The 21,179-nt window shown below is 47.4% G+C and overlaps 3 protein-coding genes across 3 annotated transcripts; 1 reads left to right on the top strand and 2 right to left on the bottom strand.

The window, feature by feature from the left end:
• Positions 1-4,189: 4,189 nt before the first annotated feature.
• LRP88_06587 (uncharacterized protein) lies at positions 4,190-4,651 on the bottom strand (the record flags this gene model as incomplete). The annotated part of the gene is made up of 1 exon (XM_083243125.1): positions 4,190-4,651. The coding sequence occupies one exon, from the start codon at positions 4,649-4,651 to the stop codon at positions 4,190-4,192; it is 462 nt and encodes a 153-aa protein (XP_083102061.1).
• A 9,686-nt stretch (positions 4,652-14,337) lies between these two features.
• LRP88_06586 (Ty1/Copia family ribonuclease HI) lies at positions 14,338-19,532 on the top strand (the record flags this gene model as incomplete). The annotated part of the gene is made up of 6 exons (XM_083243124.1): positions 14,338-14,701; positions 14,758-15,397; positions 15,469-16,145; positions 16,262-16,885; positions 16,972-17,417; positions 17,790-19,532. The coding sequence occupies 6 exons, from the start codon at positions 14,338-14,340 to the stop codon at positions 19,530-19,532; spliced, it is 4,494 nt and encodes a 1,497-aa protein (XP_083102060.1).
• Positions 19,533-19,645: 113 nt separating this feature from the next.
• LRP88_06585 (uncharacterized protein) lies at positions 19,646-20,552 on the bottom strand (the record flags this gene model as incomplete). The annotated part of the gene is made up of 4 exons (XM_083243123.1): positions 19,646-19,864; positions 19,918-20,053; positions 20,112-20,359; positions 20,550-20,552. The coding sequence occupies 4 exons, from the start codon at positions 20,550-20,552 to the stop codon at positions 19,646-19,648; spliced, it is 606 nt and encodes a 201-aa protein (XP_083102059.1).
• Between the last annotated feature and the right edge of the window lie 627 nt (positions 20,553-21,179).

Raw genomic sequence — 21,179 nt, 5'->3', positions numbered from 1 at the left:
CTTAAACCCTTAGCCTTAATAAAAATATAAAAATTTATTATAAGAATATAAGTAATATAATTATAATAATACCTTTTAGCCTTATAATTATTATATTACTTTTACCTTATAATAAATTTCTTTATAAAATAAGCTATTTTTTATTATATATATAGCCCTCTTAATATAACTACTTACCCTATAGTATTTACTACCTTGCTATACCTACTTACCCTATAGTAGCTACTGCCCTGCTATATTTACCTACTTTATCATAGCTGCTGCCCTATTGCAGCTGCCTACCGTATCGCAGCTGCCTACCCTATACCAATTACACCTGTAACCTTTATCTATCACTTCCTAGAATCCATATAGCAACCACAGCCGGTCTTGAAGAGCGGCCTGATAGCTCAACGGTTAAGCTTAGCAACCTTTTCCCGAGGGCCTAGGGTTCAATTCAGGCTAGAAGCAGTTTGCGCTGCTTCACCTTAGGAAGAGTACGGTACGCTCCCCGTGAACATATATGGGCTTCCTAAGTAAAAAACCGCGCAGTTATCTGGGAATAGGCCTTGTGGCATTGAACCTTATAATCGTAAGACAGGTTCTAATAAGTGCTAGCCGCACTAATTAGTTTTACTATTTTATTATAATAATTATAATAATAATAATAATAATAATAATTATTATTATTATTATTATTATTATTTTATTATTATTATTTTTATTTTTATTATTATTATTATTATTATTATTATTCTTATTATTATTATTATTATTATTATTATTATTATTTATTTTTTATTTTTATATTTTTTTTATTTTTCTTATTTTATATTTTTTATTCTTATATTTTTTATTATTATTATTATTCTTATTTTTAATTATATTTATATTATATTTTATTATATATATATTTAATAAAGCTAACTTATAATTCTTAATTACTTTATAATAAATAAGAGATTAAGCTACCTTATAATAAGTAAAAAATAAAGCTACCTTATAGCTAAAATAAGGTAAAAAAATAACTTATAATCCACCTAGGCTATGTGGTTAAACTAGCCCCACTATACCTTATCTTATTAGATTACCTTTATATATCCCTCATATATATGCTTATAGGCTTCGTGCCTCGTGGCCGGGGGAATATAGCTGTAATCAGCCCCTACGAACCTGGCTCCTCCGGGTGCATAGCTACTAGGGATGCCTAGCTATAGCTAGCTAAAGGACCTTCTTTTCTAGCTGCTAGATGGGCCTATTAACTTTATATGCTATTTATAGCTATAGGGGGGCAACAGGGGAGTCACATAGCGACTGGGGCGCGCCGCAATGGTTTAAACCAGTTTCTATGCCCCTATATATAATAGATAACTTAAGGCTTAAGCTTCTATTATAATAGGCTCAGGGGAAACTATATTTAACTTTTAGGGGGCTATTTAGGCTATAGGGGGCTATTTGGGCTACAGGGGGCTATTTGGGCAAGGGGCTATTTGGGCTACAGGGGGCTATTTGGGCTATAGGGGGGGGTTATAAGGGTTAGGGGCGGGTACTTGGGCTATAGTGGGCTTATACGGAGTTCTAAGGGTCTTTTTAGGTACTAGGGGCAGTTATAAGGGTAAGAGGTAGGTATTCTTCTTTCTATATTATTTATTATAGGCTACTAAGGAAAATAGCTAAGAGGGCTAAGAGGATAGTGCTATTTTATTAGGTGCAAAGGGTATTATTATTATAATATTACTTAAAAGAAAGACCTAGTAACTATCCTAGAGTATCTTTTAAGCTATGCTAGGGCATATTTAAGGCCTCTGCTAGCTCTTTATAGATACAGCAGATCCGGATAGCATCATAGCTAGCCCAAGAGATCCTCTCCCTAGCCAGGACCATAAGACCCGATGGTGCTTAGGAGCATAGCTAGGGGGGTTAACTTCCCCCTCAAAGCCAAGCTTCTTATATAGCTGGCTAGCTAGTTGTGGCTGCTGTAATACAGCAGAGCTCCAGAGGGTAGCAATAAGCCCAGGAAACTGGCAATTTCCCCCCTGGATTAGCTGCCAGCCGCCATTATGAGGATCTTCCTCCCAGCGGCTGCAAAGCTCCTGGGGCACAAGGCAATAGGCACAGGCTCCAAAGCTTCCTAGTCTATCCCGCTGCCTTAGGTAGCGGGTAATAGACTTAGTTAGCTCAAAGCCAAGGCGTATATCCTTGCGGCTAGAAGAAGTGGCCCGGGTGCAGCTTAATGGCAGATGGTCTCGCCTATCTAGCCCATCAAGCTTGCAGAAAAGGCAGCCCTGAAGAAGCTGCTGAGAAAGCAGCCTCTGAAAGGTCTCAAAGTCTGCCCTTTCCCTCTCGGCCCGGGTAGCTGCTGTAGTACGCATCTGCTGTACCTGCATAGCTCTAAGCCTAAGATCCCTCTCTTCAGGGCTCTCCAAGGCATAGCCTTCTTCTGCGGTTAGAGGTAGGTTCTCCAGGCAAAAGTCACACTTTTCCTCCCCTGCCTCGCACGCTTGCCGGCTAGCTCGGCCATCTAGAGCCCTATCTAAGGCTATCCTGCGGCATTGGCTAGTAGAGAGGAATTCTCTGCTGCCTATGCTGAGGAGCCTAGAAGATTGGGCTTCTTGGGTCGAGCTTTGCAAGGGCCTGAGGGTGATAGCCTCGCTAGGAAGCCCATCTCGACCGGCACGGCCGCTCTGCTGCCCATAGTCTGCAAGCCTCTTTGGCATCTCAAGGTGTATAATAACCTGATATTAGGGATATCAATACCGAGGCCAAGAGCATTGGTTGCAACTATAACCCTGCCGTTGCCATAGAGGGTCTCCCGGGAGCCTTCCATCCAGGCCTGCAGGCGTTCTGCCTTGCCATCGCGAGTATCAACCTCGTTATAGTAGGCATCACACCCCAGGGCCTGGGCTAGGGCTTCGGTTATAGCTATAGTCTTGCAATAGACTATAGCTTTGGCTGGGCGAGGGTAAAGGCAAGCTTACTATCAAGCAGCTGCCTCAGGGCATTCTCAGCAGACTGCAGATAGCCCGCTTTGGGAAGCAGAGGAACTCAACTACCTTATAGCTGATATTAGGCCGGGTTGTGGGAGCCCGGAAGATAGTGGCATCCTTGGCCTTGGTATAAACCAGACCTAGGAATTCACGCTCTTCAGCTATAGGCAACGTTGCAGTCAGGTATACTATCTGCACGCCTCGCAAGGCCAATAGGCCTAGCTGCCTTAGCTTAGGCCTGAACCGGGGGCTGCCTTCTAGAATCGTGTGACACTCATCTATAACTATGCGGTCAAGGCGGGCTAGGGCTTGAAGGCCATCTAGATAGGCCTGGAACCGCTTTGTCATAGCTGACTCGGGCGTCACAAAGATAATGGAAGCCCCCCTCGGTGCCCTATCAGCCTGCCACTGAGCAGCGGGGATATCCATAGCTTGGCAGCGGTCTAGGAGGTTGCCTAGCAGCGAGACCAGCGGCACAACTACTATAGTTATGCCATCTGGGCAGCTAGCAGCCGGCAACTGAAATAGAAGGCTCTTGCCGCCGCTAGTGGGCATGATGGCTAGGATTGGATTCCTATTACCCATAATGGCCTCTAGAATCGGCTTCTGGCCCTGCCGGAAGGTGGCGTTGGAGCCGAGTAGCCTCTGCAGCTCAAGGTCAAGGTCAACCTTGCGCAGCTGCTTCCAGCGGGCTGCTTGAAGCTGCTGGAAATGCTCAAGGTCAACGGCAGCTAGGCCTCTCTTTGAGCCCGAGGGGATAGTTGCCCTTGAGAAGCCAGGGGCAGAGGGAAACCAAGCAAGAAGTGCCACTCTTCACTAAGAAGCCGGAAGCTTTGCCTGCGCTGATAGGTCTCAAAGTGGGCTTCTGTAAGCTGCCGGCCGTAGACGAGGTTGGAAGTCATGCTGCCATGGCCGGTCTGCCTATGGAGAATAGTATCTCTTTCTCCAGGGCCCTCTTCATCAGAGCTGCTTTCGCTATCTCCGTGGTCGACTTCGCTATATAGCCCCTGGCTAGTAATAGCTGCATCGCGGATATAGCGGCGGCCTAGGGCGATAGCTATATGCCGCCAGCTACTGATAGTAAGAGACTCAATGCCGGCTAGCTTGCCCCAGCGCTTAAGGACCCGGCTAAGCCTAGCCGAATTCCAAGAGCCTGCTGCAAGCCTATATGCAGCCTAGGGTTATCAGCCTGGCTGCCTCTCAGGGCCCCAAAGGGAGAGTCTCTAGGGGCTATAGAAGCCTAGCTCGGCCTGCAGCTGCTGCAGCTGGGGGTTATCCCCTAGGGCCTCTACCTTCTTGCTAGAACCCTCATCGCCATCTAGGCCAGAGGTCTTCCAGAGAAAGGGGGAAAAGGAGCCCTGAGAGCTGGGGTCAAAGTTGGCCTGCATAGCTTCCCAGAAGGGCAAGATAAGCCAGAGATAATAGACTAAAAGGGTGCTAACCTCCTGAGGAAGAAAGCGGTGAATAACCTTGAGTCTCTCTGACCTAGAAAAGCCCTTGTGAATACCAGTAACTAGCATAACTAGCCCTTGGTCTAGGAAGATATTGCGGATGCCCCCTGCGGCGGTATTGCGGTGCCGAAGAGTCAAGAGCTCATTTGACCTAGCCGGAAGACCGCTGCTCAAGTGGATCAAGAAGGCTAGCAGCTCAAGCAGCTTCTCGATGCTTTGGCTATAAGAAGACATAGCCCTAGCTTCTGGGGTTATAGAAGAGCTACTAGAGCTTCCAAACCAGCGGGCCTTGAGAATAGGGTCTTCCCAGAGAAAGGAAAAAAGCCAGCTCTTAGTGCCTCCCCTAGCTACCTCATAGAGGCTATCTAAAAAGGAATAACCCACTGAATTATCAGTAGGGTTATCCTGGATAGAATCCCAAGGGATAGAAGGCACTAGGGCTGGCTGGCTATCCTCAAGGTATAGCTCTCTTGCATAAGAAGCCCTGGAAGAGAAGAAGCCGGGCTTCATCTAAGGCCGCTTGCAGTATATGCTGCAGGCTAGGAAGGCTAAGCCGGTTGCCTCTATAGAGGATAGTCTCCCCTTCCCAGCTGATATAGCCGGGCTGGGCCGTGTTGGCCTTGGCAGCTATTCCATAGCTACGCAGCCGAAGGATAAACTGCATAGGGGTCGTATCAGCCCCAGCCGGGCTATTTAGCATGCACCTAGTTACGAGCTGTTGCACCAGCTCAAAATAACCAGGGCTCGCCTCTCGAGCTTCTAGAAGAGAGCTTCCAAGCTCGGCATGCTGCTGGATAGCCTTGTCTCTTTTTCTAGCTACTTCCCGCAGGATAAGTAGCCTAGAAATAGATACTAAGGCAGAGAGAAAAGGGGTAAAGGTCTCAAAGCCTAGCCAAGAGCCATCAGGGGATATACTAAGCACAGTAAGAAAGGAGACCATGACGCTATTAAATTCACTATCCTTAGTCTGATGATCTAGGATCGAGATGAAAAGCGCCAAGGTCCTTTCTTTTACCCCCTTATAAAGCCCTATAACCTTATGGCTAGAGAAGTTGCCTTTAGCTGAGAGCCAGGCCTCTTCTAGGTCATCAAGGTTATCAGATAGAGCCTTATAGCTAGCTAGCTGCTGCTGGCTTGCTTTGAAAGGTGGCCTCTCTGCGGGCTCAAGGTTAAGGCAGCGGAAGGTATAGACTAGAAGCTGCTTTGCTACTATGGCATAGCGGTCTTGCGTAGCCTTCTTATACCTATAGCTAAAGGGCTTCTTTGCTGGCTGCGAGGCATCTTGCCGGTTAACCTCAAAGAGAGCATTCAGAGGAATCTCATTAGAAGCTATAAGGCCTATAGCTTCTTGAATAAGCTCCTCAAAAGCCTGCAAGAGAAAAAAAAGCAATCTAGCTCAGAGGTCTCTTTTAGAGATTCTTTAGTTAGGGTAAGGTCAAGAGAAAGCAGCTCTCTTAGGAAATCCTTTTCCCCACTAAAGTCAGCTAAGTGCCTTGCTGATCCTAGCCTTCGAAGCCAAGGGTTAGGAGCAGTAAAGTCATTTAGCTGCTCTATAACCTCGGCCTCCTTGCTTCTGATAGCTAGGGCTTGGGCCTCAAAGGCAGCCTTGGCTTCTAGAAGAGAGAGAGCTTTAGAGCTGTCACTTTCTAGCAAGACCTCAAAGTATTCACTGCGAGGCCCTTGCTTGAAGAGTTGCTGATAGGCTATGCCGGCTCGCCAATAGCTTTCAGTAGCTATAGAAGGCTGCGAGGCTGCTGCCTTAGAAGGCCGGCCCTTTTGACCCTTCTGTTTGACCTTGTGAAAGGCCCGTAAGTGCTCTCTAATTCGGCGTAGCTGGGAGCCAATATAGAAGCAGCTAGGCTCAAAGGTACAGCGGAAGCCCTGTTGCATAGGCTCTCCAAGTTGTGAGATAGGAGGGCCTGGAGGAATAGGCTTAGGTAGCCTTATAAGGTCCTTCTGGCCCTGAAGAAGATCAAGCTTAGTAGCTTGCTCTAGGGTAGGCTTGATCTCTTGGAGGGAAAGCTGATGAGGCTGTTGGCGGAGGTGTTGTTGAATTTGGTTGAAAAGAACTGCGGTTTTGCAAGTCTTGCAAATTAGAAGGGAAAAAGCAGGGATATAACTAAAATAATCCATAATTATAAGACTTATAGATAATTAAGATATAGATAGATAAGGCTTTTAGATAATAAAGATAGAAATAAAGATAGAAATTAAAAGTAAATAATTAAGAAGAATTTAAGTCTATATAAAAGAGTAAAAAAAAAGAAAAAATATAGAGGTTAAAGCTTATTGGCTAAGGAATTGCCTTAATTGTGGCTGGCGAGGTGGTTAGTGTGGCTAGATAGCTAAGTTGTGGCGGTGGTTGGTGATTTTTAGCGTAGCGCTAATTGCACTGACTACCCCATCAAAATTCCTCTTTTTTATCTTTAAATAATTCTAAAAAAATTAAGAAATAAGATATAAGAAAAAGGACTTTATTTCTAAAATCCTTATAGCTTAAAGTTATATATATCTCTTTTATAGAGCCTTAACCCTATAGGAACCCTCTTTTTTAGAAAACGTCGGCTGGTCGAGAAAAAAAACGTCGGCTGCCCCATGGTCTGCTAGCGTAAAAAATTTCCCCCATACAAAAAAAACGTCGGTAGCTCAGCCGACGTTTTTAATAGATGATAGGGTCTTCCCAGAGAAAGGAAAAAAGCCAGCTCTTAGTGCCTCCCCTAGCTACCTCATAGAGGCTATCTAAAAAAGGAATAACCTACTAAATTATCAGTAGGGTTATCCTGGATAGAATCCCAGGGGATAGAAGGCACTAGGGCTGGCTGGCTATCCTCCAAGGTATAGCTCTCTTGCATAAGAAGCCCCTAGAAGAGAAGAAGCCGGGCTTCATCTAGGGCAGCTTGCAGTATATGCTGCAGGCTAGGGAGGCTAAGCCGGTTGCCTCTATAGAGGATAGTCTCCCCTTCCCAGCTGATATAGCCGGGCTGGGCCGTATTGGCCTTGGCAGCTATGCCATAGCTACGCAGCCGAAGGATAAACTGCATAGGGGTCGTATCAGCCCCAGCCGGGCTATTTAGCATGCACCTAGTTACGAGCTATTGCACTAGCTCAAAATAACCAGGGCTTGCCTCTCGAGCTTCTAGAAGAGAGCTTCCAAGCTCGGTATGCTGCTGGATAGCCTTATCTCTTTTTCTAGCTACTTCCCGCAGGATAAGTAGCCTAGAAATAGATACTAAGGCAGAGAGAAAAGGGGTAAAGGTCTCAAAGCCTAGCCAAGAGCCATCAGGGGATATACTAAGCACAGTAAGAAAGGAGACCATAACGCTATCAAATTCACTATCCTTAGTCTGATGATCTAGGATCGAGATGAAAAGCGCCAAGGTCCTTTCTTTTACCCCCTTATAAAGCCCTATAACCTTATGGCTAGAGAAGTTGCCTTTAGCTAAGAGCCAGGCCTCTTCTAGGTCATCAAGGTTATCAGATAGAGCCTTATAGCTAGCTAGCTGCTGCTGGCTTGCTTTGAAAGGTGGCCTCTCTGCGGGCTCAAGGTTAAGGCAGCGGAAGGTATAGACTAGAAGCTGCTTTGCTACTATGGCATAGCGGTCTTGCGTAGCCTTCTTATACCTATAGCTAAAGGGCTTCTTTGCTGGCTGCGAGGCATCTTGCCGGTTAACCTCAAAGAGAGCATTCAGAGGAATCTCATTAGAAGCTATAAGGCCTATAGCTTCTTGAATAAGCTCCTCAAAAGCCTGCAAGATAAAAAAGCAATCTAGCTCAGAGGTCTCTTTTAGAGATTCTTTAGTTAGGGTAAGGTCAAGAGAAAGCAGCTCTCTTAGGAAATCCTTTTCCCCACTAAAGTCAGCTAAGTGCCTTGCTGATCCTAGCCTTCGAAGCCAAGGGTTAGGAGCAGTAAAGTCATTTAGCTGCTCTATAGCCTCGGCCTCCTTGCTTCTGATAGCTAGGGCTTGGGCCTCAAAGGCAGCCTTGGCTTCTAGAAGAGAGAGAGCTTTAGAGCTGTCACCTTCTAGCAAGACCTCAAAGTATTCACTGCGAGGCCCTTGCTTGAAGAGTTGCTGATAGGCTACGCCGGCTCGCCAATAGCTTTCAGTAGCTATAGAAGGCTGCGAGGCTGCTGCCTTGGAAGGCCGGCCGTCTTGACCCTTCTGCTGGACCTTGTGAAAGACCCGTAAGTGCTCTCTAATTCGGCGTAGCTGGGAGCCAACATAGAAGCAGCTAGGCTCAAAGGTGCAGCGGAAGCCCTGTTGCATAGGCTCTCCAAGTTGTGAGATAGGAGGGCCTGGAGGAATAGGCTTAGGTAGCCTTATAAGGTCCTTCTGGCCCTGAAGAAGATCAAGCTTAGTAGCTTGCTCTAGGGTAGGCTTGATCTCTTGGAGGGAAAGCTGATGAGGCTGTTGGCGGAGGTGTTGTTGAATTTGGTTAAAAAGAACTGCGGTTTTGCAAGTCTTGCAAATTAGAAGGGAAAAAGCCGGGATATAAGTAAAATAATCTATAATTATAAGACTTATAGATAACTAAGATATAAATAAATAATACTTTTAGATAACTAAGATATAGATAGAGATAGAAATTAGAAGTAAATAGCTAGGAAGAGTTAAAGTCTTTATAAAGAGGTAAAAGAAAGAATAAATATAGAGGTTAAAGCTTATTGGCTAAGGAATTATCTTAATTGTGGCTGGCGAGGTGGTTAGTGTGGCTAGATAGCTAAGTTGTGGCGGTGGTTGGGAAATTTTAGCGTAGCGCTAGTTGCACTGACCACCCTATTAAAATTTCTCTTTTTTATCTTTAAATAATTTTAAAAAAATTAAGAAATAAGATATAAGAAAAAGGACTTTATTTCTAAAATCCTTATAGCTTAAAGTTATATATATCTCTTTTGCGGAGCCTTAGCCCTATAGGAACCCTCTTTTCTAGAAAACGTCGGCTGGTCGAGAAAAAAACTGTCGGCTGCCCCATGGTCTGCTAGCGTAAAAAAAATCTCCCATACAAAAAAACTGTCGGTAGCTCAACCGACGGTTTTAATAGATGATAGGGTTAGGAGTAGTAAAGTCATTTAGCTGCTCTATAGCCTCGGCCTCCTTGCTTCTGATAGCTAGGGCTTGGGCCTCAAAGGCAGCCTTGGCTTCTAGAAGAGAGAGAGCTTCAGAGCTATTACCTTCTAGCAAGACCTCAAAGTATTCACTGCGAGGCCCTTGCTTGAAGAGTTGCTGATAGGCTACGCCGGCTCGCCAATAGCTTTCAGTAGCTATAGAAGGCTGCGAGGCTGCTGCCTTGGAAGGCCGGCCGTCTTGACCCTTCTGCTGGACCTTGTGAAAGACCCGTAAGTGCTCTCTAATTCGGCGTAGCTGGGAGCCAACATAGAAGCAGCTAGGCTCAAAGGTGCAGCGGAAGCCCTGTTGCATAGGCTCTCCAAGTTGTGAGATAGGAGGGCCTGGAGGAATAGGCTTAGGTAGCCTTATAAGGTCCTTCTGGCCCTGAAGAAGATCAAGCTTAGTAGCTTGCTCTAGGGTAGGCTTGATCTCTTAGAGGGAAAGCTGATGAGGCTGTTGGCGGAGGTGTTGTTGAATTTGGTTAAAAAGAACTGCGGTTTTGTAAGTCTTGCAAATTAGAAGGGAAAAAGCCGGGATATAAGTAAAATAATCCATAATTATAAGACTTATAGATAACTAAGATATAAATAAATAATACTTTTAGATAACTAAGATATAGATAGAGATAGAAATTAGAAGTAAATAGCTAAGAAGAGTTAAAGTCTTTATAAAGAGGTAAAAGAAAGAAAGAATATAGAGGTTAAAGCTTATTAGCTAAGGAATTATCTTAATTGTGGCTGGCGAGGTGGTTAGTATGGCTAGATAGCTAAGTTGTGGCGGTGGTTGGGAAATTTTAGCGTAGCGCTAGTTGCATTAACCACCCCATTAAAATTTCTCTTTTTTATCTTTAAATAATTCTAGAAAAATTAAGAAATAAGATATAAGAAAAAGGACTTTATTTCTAAAATCCTTATAGCTTAAAGTTATATATATCTCTTTTGCGGAGCCTTAGCCCTATAGGAACCCTCTTTTCTAGAAAACGTCGGCTGGTCGAGAAAAAAACTGTCGGCTGCCCTATGGTCTGCTAGCGTAAAAAAAATCTCCCATACAAAAAAACTGTCGGTAGCTCAACCGACGGTTTTAATAGATGATAGGAGTTCGGCATTGTGGTGTCTGCGGCAAGCCTGGTCATAATGCAAGAACATGTCAGGTAGTGATTGAGATATCTGGGGAAGAGTATAGCGAGTAATTTTAATTGATAAAATGGTTTATGGTATTTTTATTGCGATTTCTATCTTAAAGGTATAAGAAAAGTGCGACGCATACTTGTATGCGATGCATGCTTATTATGTATGTTATACTAAATTAAATTTAAATTTAAATAAATATAATTAATAATAATAGTTAACGTACTTGATAAGCATGCGGATCAGACAAGCATGCGGATCAAAAATCCCTCATCCTACAACATTTCCATTTGATCAATTAATTCTCAACCACCCAATATGCCATAGTCAAATAGAGAGGCTAATATCCTTCTTGCGCTCTAGGCCTATTAAAATGACCTAAAATTAAGTCTCCGACGCGCCGCAAAGGTCTATGAAATCTCTTATACTACTCTCTATCGCCGACAGCATGGCATATCTGCGCGTTGCGATTGGATCCCTAAATCACGCAAACTATCTGATCTAGAGGAACAGATCATTATCCAATTTATTCTCGACCTAGATTCACGAGGATTTCCCCCGCGACTGCGTGGTGTTAAAGAAATGGCCAACCGATTGCTCGCCGACCGCAACGCGCTACCCGTCGGCAAGCGCTGGGCTAGAAACTTCATCAAGCGACACCCAGAGCTCAAGACGCGTTTTTTTCGTAAATATGACTATCAGAGGGCCAAATGCGAAGATCCAACTATTATTCGCAATTGGTTTAGGCTCGTTAAGAACATAATCGCGAAATACGGCATCCGATTAGAAGATATCTATAACTTTGATGAGACTGGCTTTATGATAGGCCTGATTCAGAGCGGGATGGTCGTCACAGGCGCAGAAAGGCGTGGAAGACCGAAATTAGTGCAGCCTGGAGACCGGGAATGGGTTACAGTCATTCAGGCGATCAATGCGGAAGGCCGGGCTATCCAGCCGTTCATCGTGGTTACGGGCCAATATCACCTCGCCAATTGGTACCAAGAAAGCAACCTCCCGGGCGATTGGGCTATTGCGACGTCTCAAAATGGCTGGACCGATAACGAGATAGGTCTCGAGTGGCTAAAGCACTTCAATCAGCACACAACCAACCGATCAACTGGTCCCTATCGTCTTCTGATCCTCGATGGCCACGAAAGTCACCACTCGGCCGACTTTGAGATATATTGCGAGGAGAATAATATTATCACGCTCTGTATGCCGCCTCATTCATCTCATCTACTCCAGCCCCTTGACGTCGGTTGCTTTGGGCTACTTAAGAAGGCTTATGGTCGAGAAATAGAGCATCTGATCAGATGCTCTATAACCCACGTTTCAAAGACCGAATTCTTCCCGGCCTTCTACGCCGCATTTCAAGCCACTATGACGAAGAAAAATATCAAGGCAGCCTTCAAAGGGGCTAGGCTTGTTCCTTTTGACCCAGAAAGTGTGGTCTCGAAGCTTGATGTGCAGCTACGGACTCCAACGCCTGCCGAGGAGGAGGCTGGCCCCTCTAACCCTTGGGTCTCAAAGACCCCAAAGACCATCCTTGAGGCCCAATCTCAGTCTGAATACCTTGAAAGAAGAATCAGAAGGCATAAAAGTAGCTCTCCTGAATTAATTCTGGAAGCATTGAAGTCTCTTTCTAAGGGAACAAAGGCGGTTATGCATGAGATAGCATTGATGAGGGCTGAGATCCAAGACCTTCGACAGGCAAATAAGGCATTAAGCCGGCGGCGGAGGGCAAAAAGGACCCGCCTACAGAAAAGAGGGAAGATGACTCTAGATGAAGGAAGGCAAGCAATTGATCAGATGGATATTGATGCGCAGGTAGTGGCTGAATCGTCGAGAAGTGGTGGTCAAGGAAGGTCGGCGCGACCGGGGGTTCGGCGCTGTGGTGTATGCGGTAAGCCCGATCATAATGCAAGAACGTGTCAGGTAGTGATTGAGATATCTGGGGAAGAATATAGTAAGTAGTTTTAATTAATTAAATAGTTTGTTGTGTTTTTATTGCGATTTATATCTTAGAGGTTGAGATTTTTGATCTGCATGCTTGTTTGATCCGCATGCTTATTAAGTACGTTATAAAATATTATTTAACCCTTAATATTTATATTTTAGGGTTTATATTTTAATTATTTAATTCTTATTTCTTTTCCCTTTCTTTTCTTTTCTTTCTTTTTCTTTTTACTAGCCTAGCCAGCTAACCCTAACCCTAACCCCAACTGACGTTCAAGTCCAATAACTGCCCTAATAATGCCTAGGTCAATCTGGAACACTTTTAAGGCTCCTTAAAGCTCCTCTTTACTCTTTACCTCTTATCTCTTATTCTTTATCTCTTATTTCTTATCTCTTACCTCTTATTCTTTATCTCTTATTTCTTATCTCTTACCTCTTATCCTTTATCTTTTATTTCTTATATTTTATCTCTTTGCCTTTTCATATTAGCTATATCTCTCTTTCTTAGCTATTTCTCTCTTTCTTAGCTATCTCCCTTTCTTAAACTATATCTCTCTTTCTTAGCTATCTCTCTCTTTCTTAGCTATACCTCTTATATCTCTTTTATACTCTTATTTTTCCTTTTTCTTATCTCTTTATATCTCAGAAAAATCTCCTTTCTTTAGTCTATAAGCTATATCTTTAGCTAGAAGAAACCCTCCGGGCAAAATAGCTTAGATATTTAATACTAACCCCAACCATAACCCTAACCCTATTGAAGGATCAGGCCACAAGTCCGGAGCAGAGGTGCAACCCGTAGCTCGGGCTAACGGCTATGCTAACCGAAATACCCAACAACCAAGACCTTATTGGCCACCTGGTATAATAGAAGGCATACTATTGTAAGAAAATGGATCCGAAACGGGATGACGCCGACAAATCGGCTTATCCTCGGGCCGAGGGCACGTGACCCCACTCCAATAGGGAAGTCCGCCGGGGAGCTCTCGCAGAGGACTCCGCAAGTTGAAGTCTTACGCATAATACAGACCTACCTTCTATGATTTTCACCCTAATCCAGCCATTGAGGCCCACTATCTCACAACTCTTAATAAGGTGAGGCTGAACAGCTATGTGCACTTGGTGGGCGGATGGGTCTGGGGTTGAACAGCCCGTGTGCGGGTTTGCGGGGGCTAGTGCCGTAACAGTTGGGCGACACCAGGCAGATTCCTTCGGCTGCCAGGCCGCCGAATCATGTGGCTCTTACATCTCCCTCTATTCAAGTGAGCTAACCGTAAGAGGGGGCCCCTACAGACCACACCATGGGGAAATACCCGGGTAGCTGTCGTAAGAGGCTGGGCTGTTTAGGCTATAAGGGCTGGGTGACTGGGGTAATTGGAGGTCCCCGGTTAATAGGTGTTACGTAAGCCCCTCCCGCTGATTGGTCGCGCACAGACCTGCCTGTGGTCCGCGCGGTCATGCTTATAAACGGCTTTGTGCCGCTTCCCCTTTATAGAAATCAAGGCTCTTTATTACTCCTCTTTCGTATGCTCGGTCGGTGCAGCAATAGCTGTTAGTCACAGTTATGAGCCCGGGTAGGAGCGTTCCTAGTAACTTCCACTGCTTATTTTCTCATTGAAATCATCATTACTCTCGACAAACGCTATTATCGTCGTCCTCGATCCAACCGACCGCCTTAAGCATACAAATCGCGCATATACACGCAACCCCTTTTCCACTGCTCGACCTAGCAATCATGACGCTCGTGGCTGCTTCAAACCCGTCAACAGCCGTGAGGCTAGACACTCAACGAGACTGGTCCCTATGGATTATGTCACTAGAGGTTGAAGCCCGAGCATACCATCTATGGGAGCAAATCGACCCCGCGAAGCCCGACGCCGCTGGTGATCTCAACCCCGTGCCGAAGCTAGAACCCTATGAGGTCTACTCCAATAGGAGGTTGAAAGAACACCACGAGCGGGAACTGACCAATGCTTCGCGCAGAGCAGCGGGAGGGCTCGCAGCTGCTCAGGCTCCGGCTGCCCGAGCTACCCCAACGTCAGATGAAATCGCCAGGGACTATCAGTTGGAAATCGCAAGCTACTCAGAACTCCGCAAAGGTCACAAGGAAATCAGCACCAAGCACAGCACGCTGATGTCTTTATTACCAAATCAGTGAACCCAGCCATCCTGAGCTCGGTGACGAAGGAGCTTGTGACCTCGAACCCCGACGGCTATTCTGTGCGCCAACTGATCAGAGCCCTGCAGGCGCAGCTCGCACCGAGCAGCCTGACAACCCACCAGGAAGCTATCAAAAGGTACGAGCAGGTCCTGAAGGAGGCCGGCAAGGCCCGTCAAGACCCGCACGCCTGGATCAGGGACTGGAACCAAGCTTACGCGATCGCCCGCGCACACGACATACCCGAGATAATCGGTGTTTCAGGCAAACAGCGCTTCCTACAGGCTGTTGAGGTGAAGCTAGCTCCTGAGTGGGCAAGATGGAAGCAGTGGCAGCTCATCGAGGAGCCAGATAAAAAGCAGACCCTCCTCGAACTCGCCGGCATCCTAAGCGCAGTGATCACCCAAAACAACCCTTCGGTGCTCAGTGGCGTATATGCTACGTTGCCGATGGCCACGGGATCAATGCAGCAAGGGAAGAACGCCGCTGGCAAGAGCACGAGTAAGAACTGCCCTTGTAAGCGCCCAAAGCACCCATGGAAGCCTGAGCAGTGCGCCTATTTGGAAAAGGCAGTCACCGGCCACACCTCTCACATGACCAACCTTACGGAAGATGGTATCCTCGCCATCAAGGCCGAGTTGGATAAGCCCCATTGGGCTTGGCTGAAAGAAAACTAGCTAAGAAAGGCTGGTTCACTGCTGCTCCTAGCAAAGGAGGCCTTGTCAACTACCCAGATCATCCACATATCTCTACAATCATTATCCCTGAGATCCTCTACGAAGCGGAACACTCAGTCGTGATGTATACAGCGCGTGGAACGCCTCTTCATCCGCTTGCTGAGAGCACCCTCCTAGATAACTGTGGAGCAACCCATCTGGTGAACAGCCCAGACCGTCTGGAGCCGGGATCCTTTGTGCCTTCAGAGGGATATGTCGAAGCGGGTACCTCGAAGTTTAGGATCATTGGAAAGGGCACTCGCGTGCTGCACCGAGTGCTGAACGGGCCGACCGGAGAACGGGACCGCTCCCTGACGCTTACGAATGTCGTGGTGGTAGAGGGCTTCCACACCAATATTATCTCCGAAGCCCTTCTTCACGAACGGACTGGGATTTGGTACTCTGGTTTTGACTGCTCACTGCGATGGGGACCACCTGAGCAGAGCGTGGTAATGGCCCAGTTGCAGCGCCGGTACAACCTTACCTTCTTTCAATATAAGCCTCCTTCCTCTTGCTCTTCTGAACCTGATCCGGTGCATGAGAATGCTCTTCCAAGCAACAACGAAGCTATCTTCACCGTTGTGAGCAGTGCACGGCGCTTCAGGCGCTTTAGACCATCGAGAGAACCCCCTCGCCCTAGGCTAGACTCCGAGAACCTATGGCACCTTCGTACAGGGCACCTAGGGAAGGCTGCCACCGAGCAACTTATACATAAAGCTAGGAACGTTCGAATCAAGGGCGTTACTAGGCTTGAGTGTGAGAGCTGTGCGCTAACCTACGCGCAGCAAGTGGTGAGCAGGAGACCCTCGGAGCACCGCTCACCGAGGCCCTTTGGCGAGTACTATGGGATCTTCAAGACTACGAGCGAGGTTATAATGGAGCGAGGTGGCTTCTAGTGATCAAGGACGAATACAGCGGCTGGTTGAAAGCTATACCTCTCCAAACCAAGGAGGGCCCGGCTATAACCAATGCTCTATTTTACCTTGACCGCTGGGTGAGACGACAATTCGGCCTGTATATCTGCGTGTTCAAGTGCGACAACGAGCGTGCTGTGATACACCAATCAGAGAATACCGACTTCCAACGCTCATCCCGTGAGGAAGGAATAGTCATAGAGACCCCTCCTACCAACACTCACGAGTCGAACGGCGGAATTGAGATAGCAGGGAAAATAGTGACTGGCAAATCCAATGTGATGCTCAACAGCGCAGGCTTACCGCATGAGCTGTGGCCTGAGAGCACACAAGCTGCCGTCTATCTGCTCAACATGAGTCCGAGCCAGAAGCACGATTGGTCATCACCACAAGAGGTGCTTGACCAGTGGTTCCGGACTAATGCTCCTTTGCCAATAAGAGAGCATACAGCAGATCTTTCCCCTGATTGGAGTGGTATCTACGCTTATGGTTGCCGTGCGTACCCCTGGACAAGGACAGGGAGGCAAATAAGCACAGGAGAGGCTTTAAGACGAGCCCCAGAGGACACATAGGGTACTTAGTGGGCTACAAAGCGCGCAACTTGTATCGGATATGGGTTCCTCGACTTGAGAAGGTCATACTCACACGGAATGTCCGCTTCAACGAACACGTCTTCTACAAACCCATGGAGGAGAGCGCGATCGAGCAGACAAACCAAGAGTTGAATGAGTGGATCGTCGTTTTCAACGAAGACGACAGCGATGAGGACGAAATCGCACAACTGACCCCTCAAGAAATCACGTCACCGGCTTTGAACTCGGGGGTGACAGCGCTAGACCCGCTACAGAGCAGTGAACCTGCCTCTATGAGCGCGGAAAAGCAGCCCGAACCCGAGCATGCACCAGTTCAAGCGCCGATAGGACTTCAAACGCCGAGACAGACGCCGGAGCCCTCGGCCCAGCTCCAGCAAAGTCAGAGCGATGCTCAACCGAGCACACCAACGGCAGAGCTACAAGAGGTTATCTCTGTACGACTAGGCACACCGATCCCTGGCGACACGAGTGTGAACACACCGGAAACAGCCACGGACGAACCAACAGATGCTCACCGAGCACAACAAGACATATTGAATGATCAGACACCGACAGAGGCAACAGCTGAGCCTGCTGAGGATGCTGACACTCAATAGCAACAACAGTTGCGCCAACCTACGCCCTCACAAGCACGCGGAGGTAGGCGCCAACGCGGAAGAGCTCGCCAGACAGCCGAACCTACGCGCAGAAGTGCGAGACAAAGCAGTAGACGAGCTCAAGGCCTGGAAACAAGGTCTGACCCGCAAACCCATACTCCGTCGAGAAACCCGTTCCACAGCCTACTCTTGACTGATCACCACGAAGAGGATGAGGAATGGTATGATCATCGGAGCATACAAACGACATACGGAGTCTTCTTGGCAGCTCTCAAAGGAGAGTCCCCAGCGAAGTCAGCACTCAAGCCCTCTTACACTTCGCTAAAGCAGAAGGGTAAGCAGGTAGTTGCACCGCACCGGGATGAGCTCCCGCCAGAGCCTAAGACATGGACTCAAGTCCAAAACCTCGCAGAACCAGTCCGTAGCTTGTTTATCAAGGCAGCGAACCTGGAGGTGGATACACTGCGTGCTAAGCGCACATGGAGAGAGATTCAACGCTCAGAAGCAAAGTCAAAGGTGCTGCCGGTCAAGTGGGTGTTCACCTACAAGTTTGATAAGGCAGGATACCTTGAAAGGTGCAAGGCACGCCTATGTGTCTGCGGCAACTTTCAAGAAGGCGCTACAGCCGATAACACGTACGCCGCGACCCTTGCTGCGCGCTCTTTCCGACTCATGATAGCTTTGGCTGCTCGGTTCGACCTGGAGATCGAGCAGCTAGACATCAAGAACGCCTTCGTCAACGCCGTCAGAGGAAAAGATGAAGACCCCGTAACCTGTGAGCTACCCCAGGGTTTCAAGCAGAACGGGATGTGTATAGAGCTCGACCGAGCACTGTACGGCCTGAGGGACTCGCCAAAGCTATGGTTTGACACCTTCTCTAAGACCTTGAGGCATCTTGGTATGGAATCGAGCAAGGAGGAGCCGTGCTTATTCTATACGCCGGCTAGGGATACATACCTCGTGTTCTTTGTAGATGACATCCTCGTCTTCTATCACAGGAACAATGCTTCCTCTGCTCACGAGATCATTCAAGGGATCAAGGCAACCTACGAACTATCAGAAAAGGGAGAGGCAGAATGGTTTCTCGGCATAAGGATCGCTCGTGACCGCACCAAGCACACGATTGACATTTGCCATGATTCCTATATTGAAAAGATAGCAGCGAAATTCGGGGCAACTGCTCAGAATACCTTTCCTGCTATACCAATCCCTGTGACAGAGTTCAAGAAGAGAACAGACCAAGCTACACCTCAGGAGATCAGAATCTATCAAGAAAAGGTCGGTTCTGTGCTCTACACAGCAATCATGGTGAGGCCTGATGCGGCATTTGCTGCGTCAACGTTATCAAGGTTTCTCACCAACCCGAGTGATGAACATCAGAAAGCTGCAGACCAAGCTATCCGCTACCTGTATATTACTCGGCACTGCTCTATTCGCTATGGACAGAGCAGTGAAATAGGGATTATGGTGATTGCAAGCGACGCTTCCTTTGCTGATGACCCTGACACGAGAAGGTCATCACAAGGCCACCTTGTCAGTCTTTTCGGTGGGCTGATAACGTGGAAGGCGAGCAGGCAAGCAACAGTCACTACGTCCACCACCGAAGCTGAGCTGCTTGCTTTGGAACAAACCGCGAAGGAAACCATGAGTCTCAAGCGCCTTTTTCACGAGCTTCAGTTCGACCCTGAGATTCCATGGGACATACGATGTGATAATCAGCAGACGATTCGTCTAGTGATTGGTGAGAGCACACGATTAGCTACTCGCCTGCGCCATGTAGATATACATCACATGTGGCTAAGGCAAGAAGTTGAGAAGAAGTCGTTCACAGTCACATACCTTCCAACGGCTCGAATGCCAGCAGATGGGCTTACAAAGGCCCTTCCAAGGCAGAAGTTTGAGCGATTCCGAGCACAGCTTAACATGTTCAATTCGCACAAAGCACAAAAGTAGTTGGGCACCGTTCAACGTTATCAATTCACTAAGTCAAAACCAGCTGACTACCTTGGTTGCGCATAAAACAACAAACACCGCACATCAACTATGAATCCACTGCTTTATAGCGCTTAGGGCTGAGAGTTGCCTTGCATAGCCTGTTGCACCTGCTGGGAGATCATCTGCGAAACCACAGCGCCAAGCCCATCACCAGCAGCACCAGAACCACCGGCAACGGCTCCCTGAGCGGGGGTTGCGTAGGCAGACGGCTCGAAAAAGTTGTGGATATCCTCGTCCTCGTCAAGGAGATCGAGGACCATGCGCATCGCGGGCTTCAGACGTTTTTCGAACTGCTCACTTAGTCAAAACTGAGCATAGAACAAGCCTTCTAATGCTGACTTACCTTATGCTCGCGAAGGTCGTCCTCAGACCAAACATAAGGATCGTTGGGATCCTCCTCATCCTCCAGGGGGATGTTATCCTCGCAGTACTGCGCGGCGATGACATACCGCTTGGCGAGGGGGGCGAGGGCAGCGCGGCTAAGCACAATATCAGCTTTATCATGCTCGGAAAAGTAAGAAGGGAGATAAAACGTACCAAGGATCACATGCATGGCCGCCATCAAAGCAGCTATGGCACCGGTTGGACAAGCCGTACACGGAGAAACAGCTCACAGAACCACGTTTTCCACTGATCACCCCACGGATGCAATTCTCGCAGGGAGGGTCAAGGGCTTCGGGCTTCCAGCCCGGGGGAGGGTTTCGTGCTGTGTAGCGCACAGCAGGGCCACTGGCGGCAGCGGAGGAGGCGACAACATTCTTTTTCGCGGCGGCATTCTTGGCATTCTATTCAATGCAAGTTAGCGAAGACGACAAAACAAATACTGCTCACACTTGCGCGCTTAGAGCGGCGGGCTTGGGCACCACCCGAGGGGCGCTTCTTCGCGGCGGCGGACTTAGAGAGAGCCTACAAAAGCTATGTGAGCAGTGCAACGACGAAGGAATGATCGATGACGGCGGAACAGAGCATACGCACCATACTGCTGTTGTTGTTGGAGAGAAGATGAGAAGAAGAAGAGGTTGTTGTTGATGTGAAGTGTTGAAGTCAGAAACCGTGAATCTCGGCAGGGCCTTTTCTATCACTTCACAGAGCGCCCAAAGAGGTGATTTGGTGCGTGTTTACGGTCACAATAGCTCTTCGAGCTCTCTCTTTGTCATTTACTGTTTTTGGGAATTTCCTTTGTTTGCAGCCTGTGAGGCTATTCACATTCCAAATTGGGAACATTTCAACGGCTTTATCAGCGCGTTGAAATGGGGGGTGTGTTACGTAAGCCCCTCCCGCTGATTGGTCGCGCACAGACCTGCCTGTGGTCCGCGCGGTCATGCTTATAAACGGCTTTGTGCCGCTTCCCCTTTATAGAAATCAAGGCTCTTTATTACTCCTCTTTCGTATGCTCGGTCGGTGCAGCAATAGCTGTTAGTCACAATAGGTTAATATACCTTTCACACTTGATATTTAAATCATGCTTAACGCTCCTTGGTGCTCCCGTCAATATTCGTATTGTATCGCGGCTTCCAGAATCCAATTGTGCAACCTGTATCTCCGAATTCGATTTCGGAGAACAGCCATCTCTCCCAAGGGCTATCAGCAGAAGACTGGCCACTA

Source organism: Fusarium phalaenopsidis (assembly GCF_050370095.1).
Source record: "Fusarium phalaenopsidis strain FUZ10S chromosome Unknown contig_32296, whole genome shotgun sequence".
NCBI lineage: Eukaryota > Fungi > Ascomycota > Sordariomycetes > Hypocreales > Nectriaceae > Fusarium > Fusarium phalaenopsidis.
Note: the sequence above shows the minus strand (reverse complement) of the source record. Positions and strands in the feature narration are given on the sequence as shown.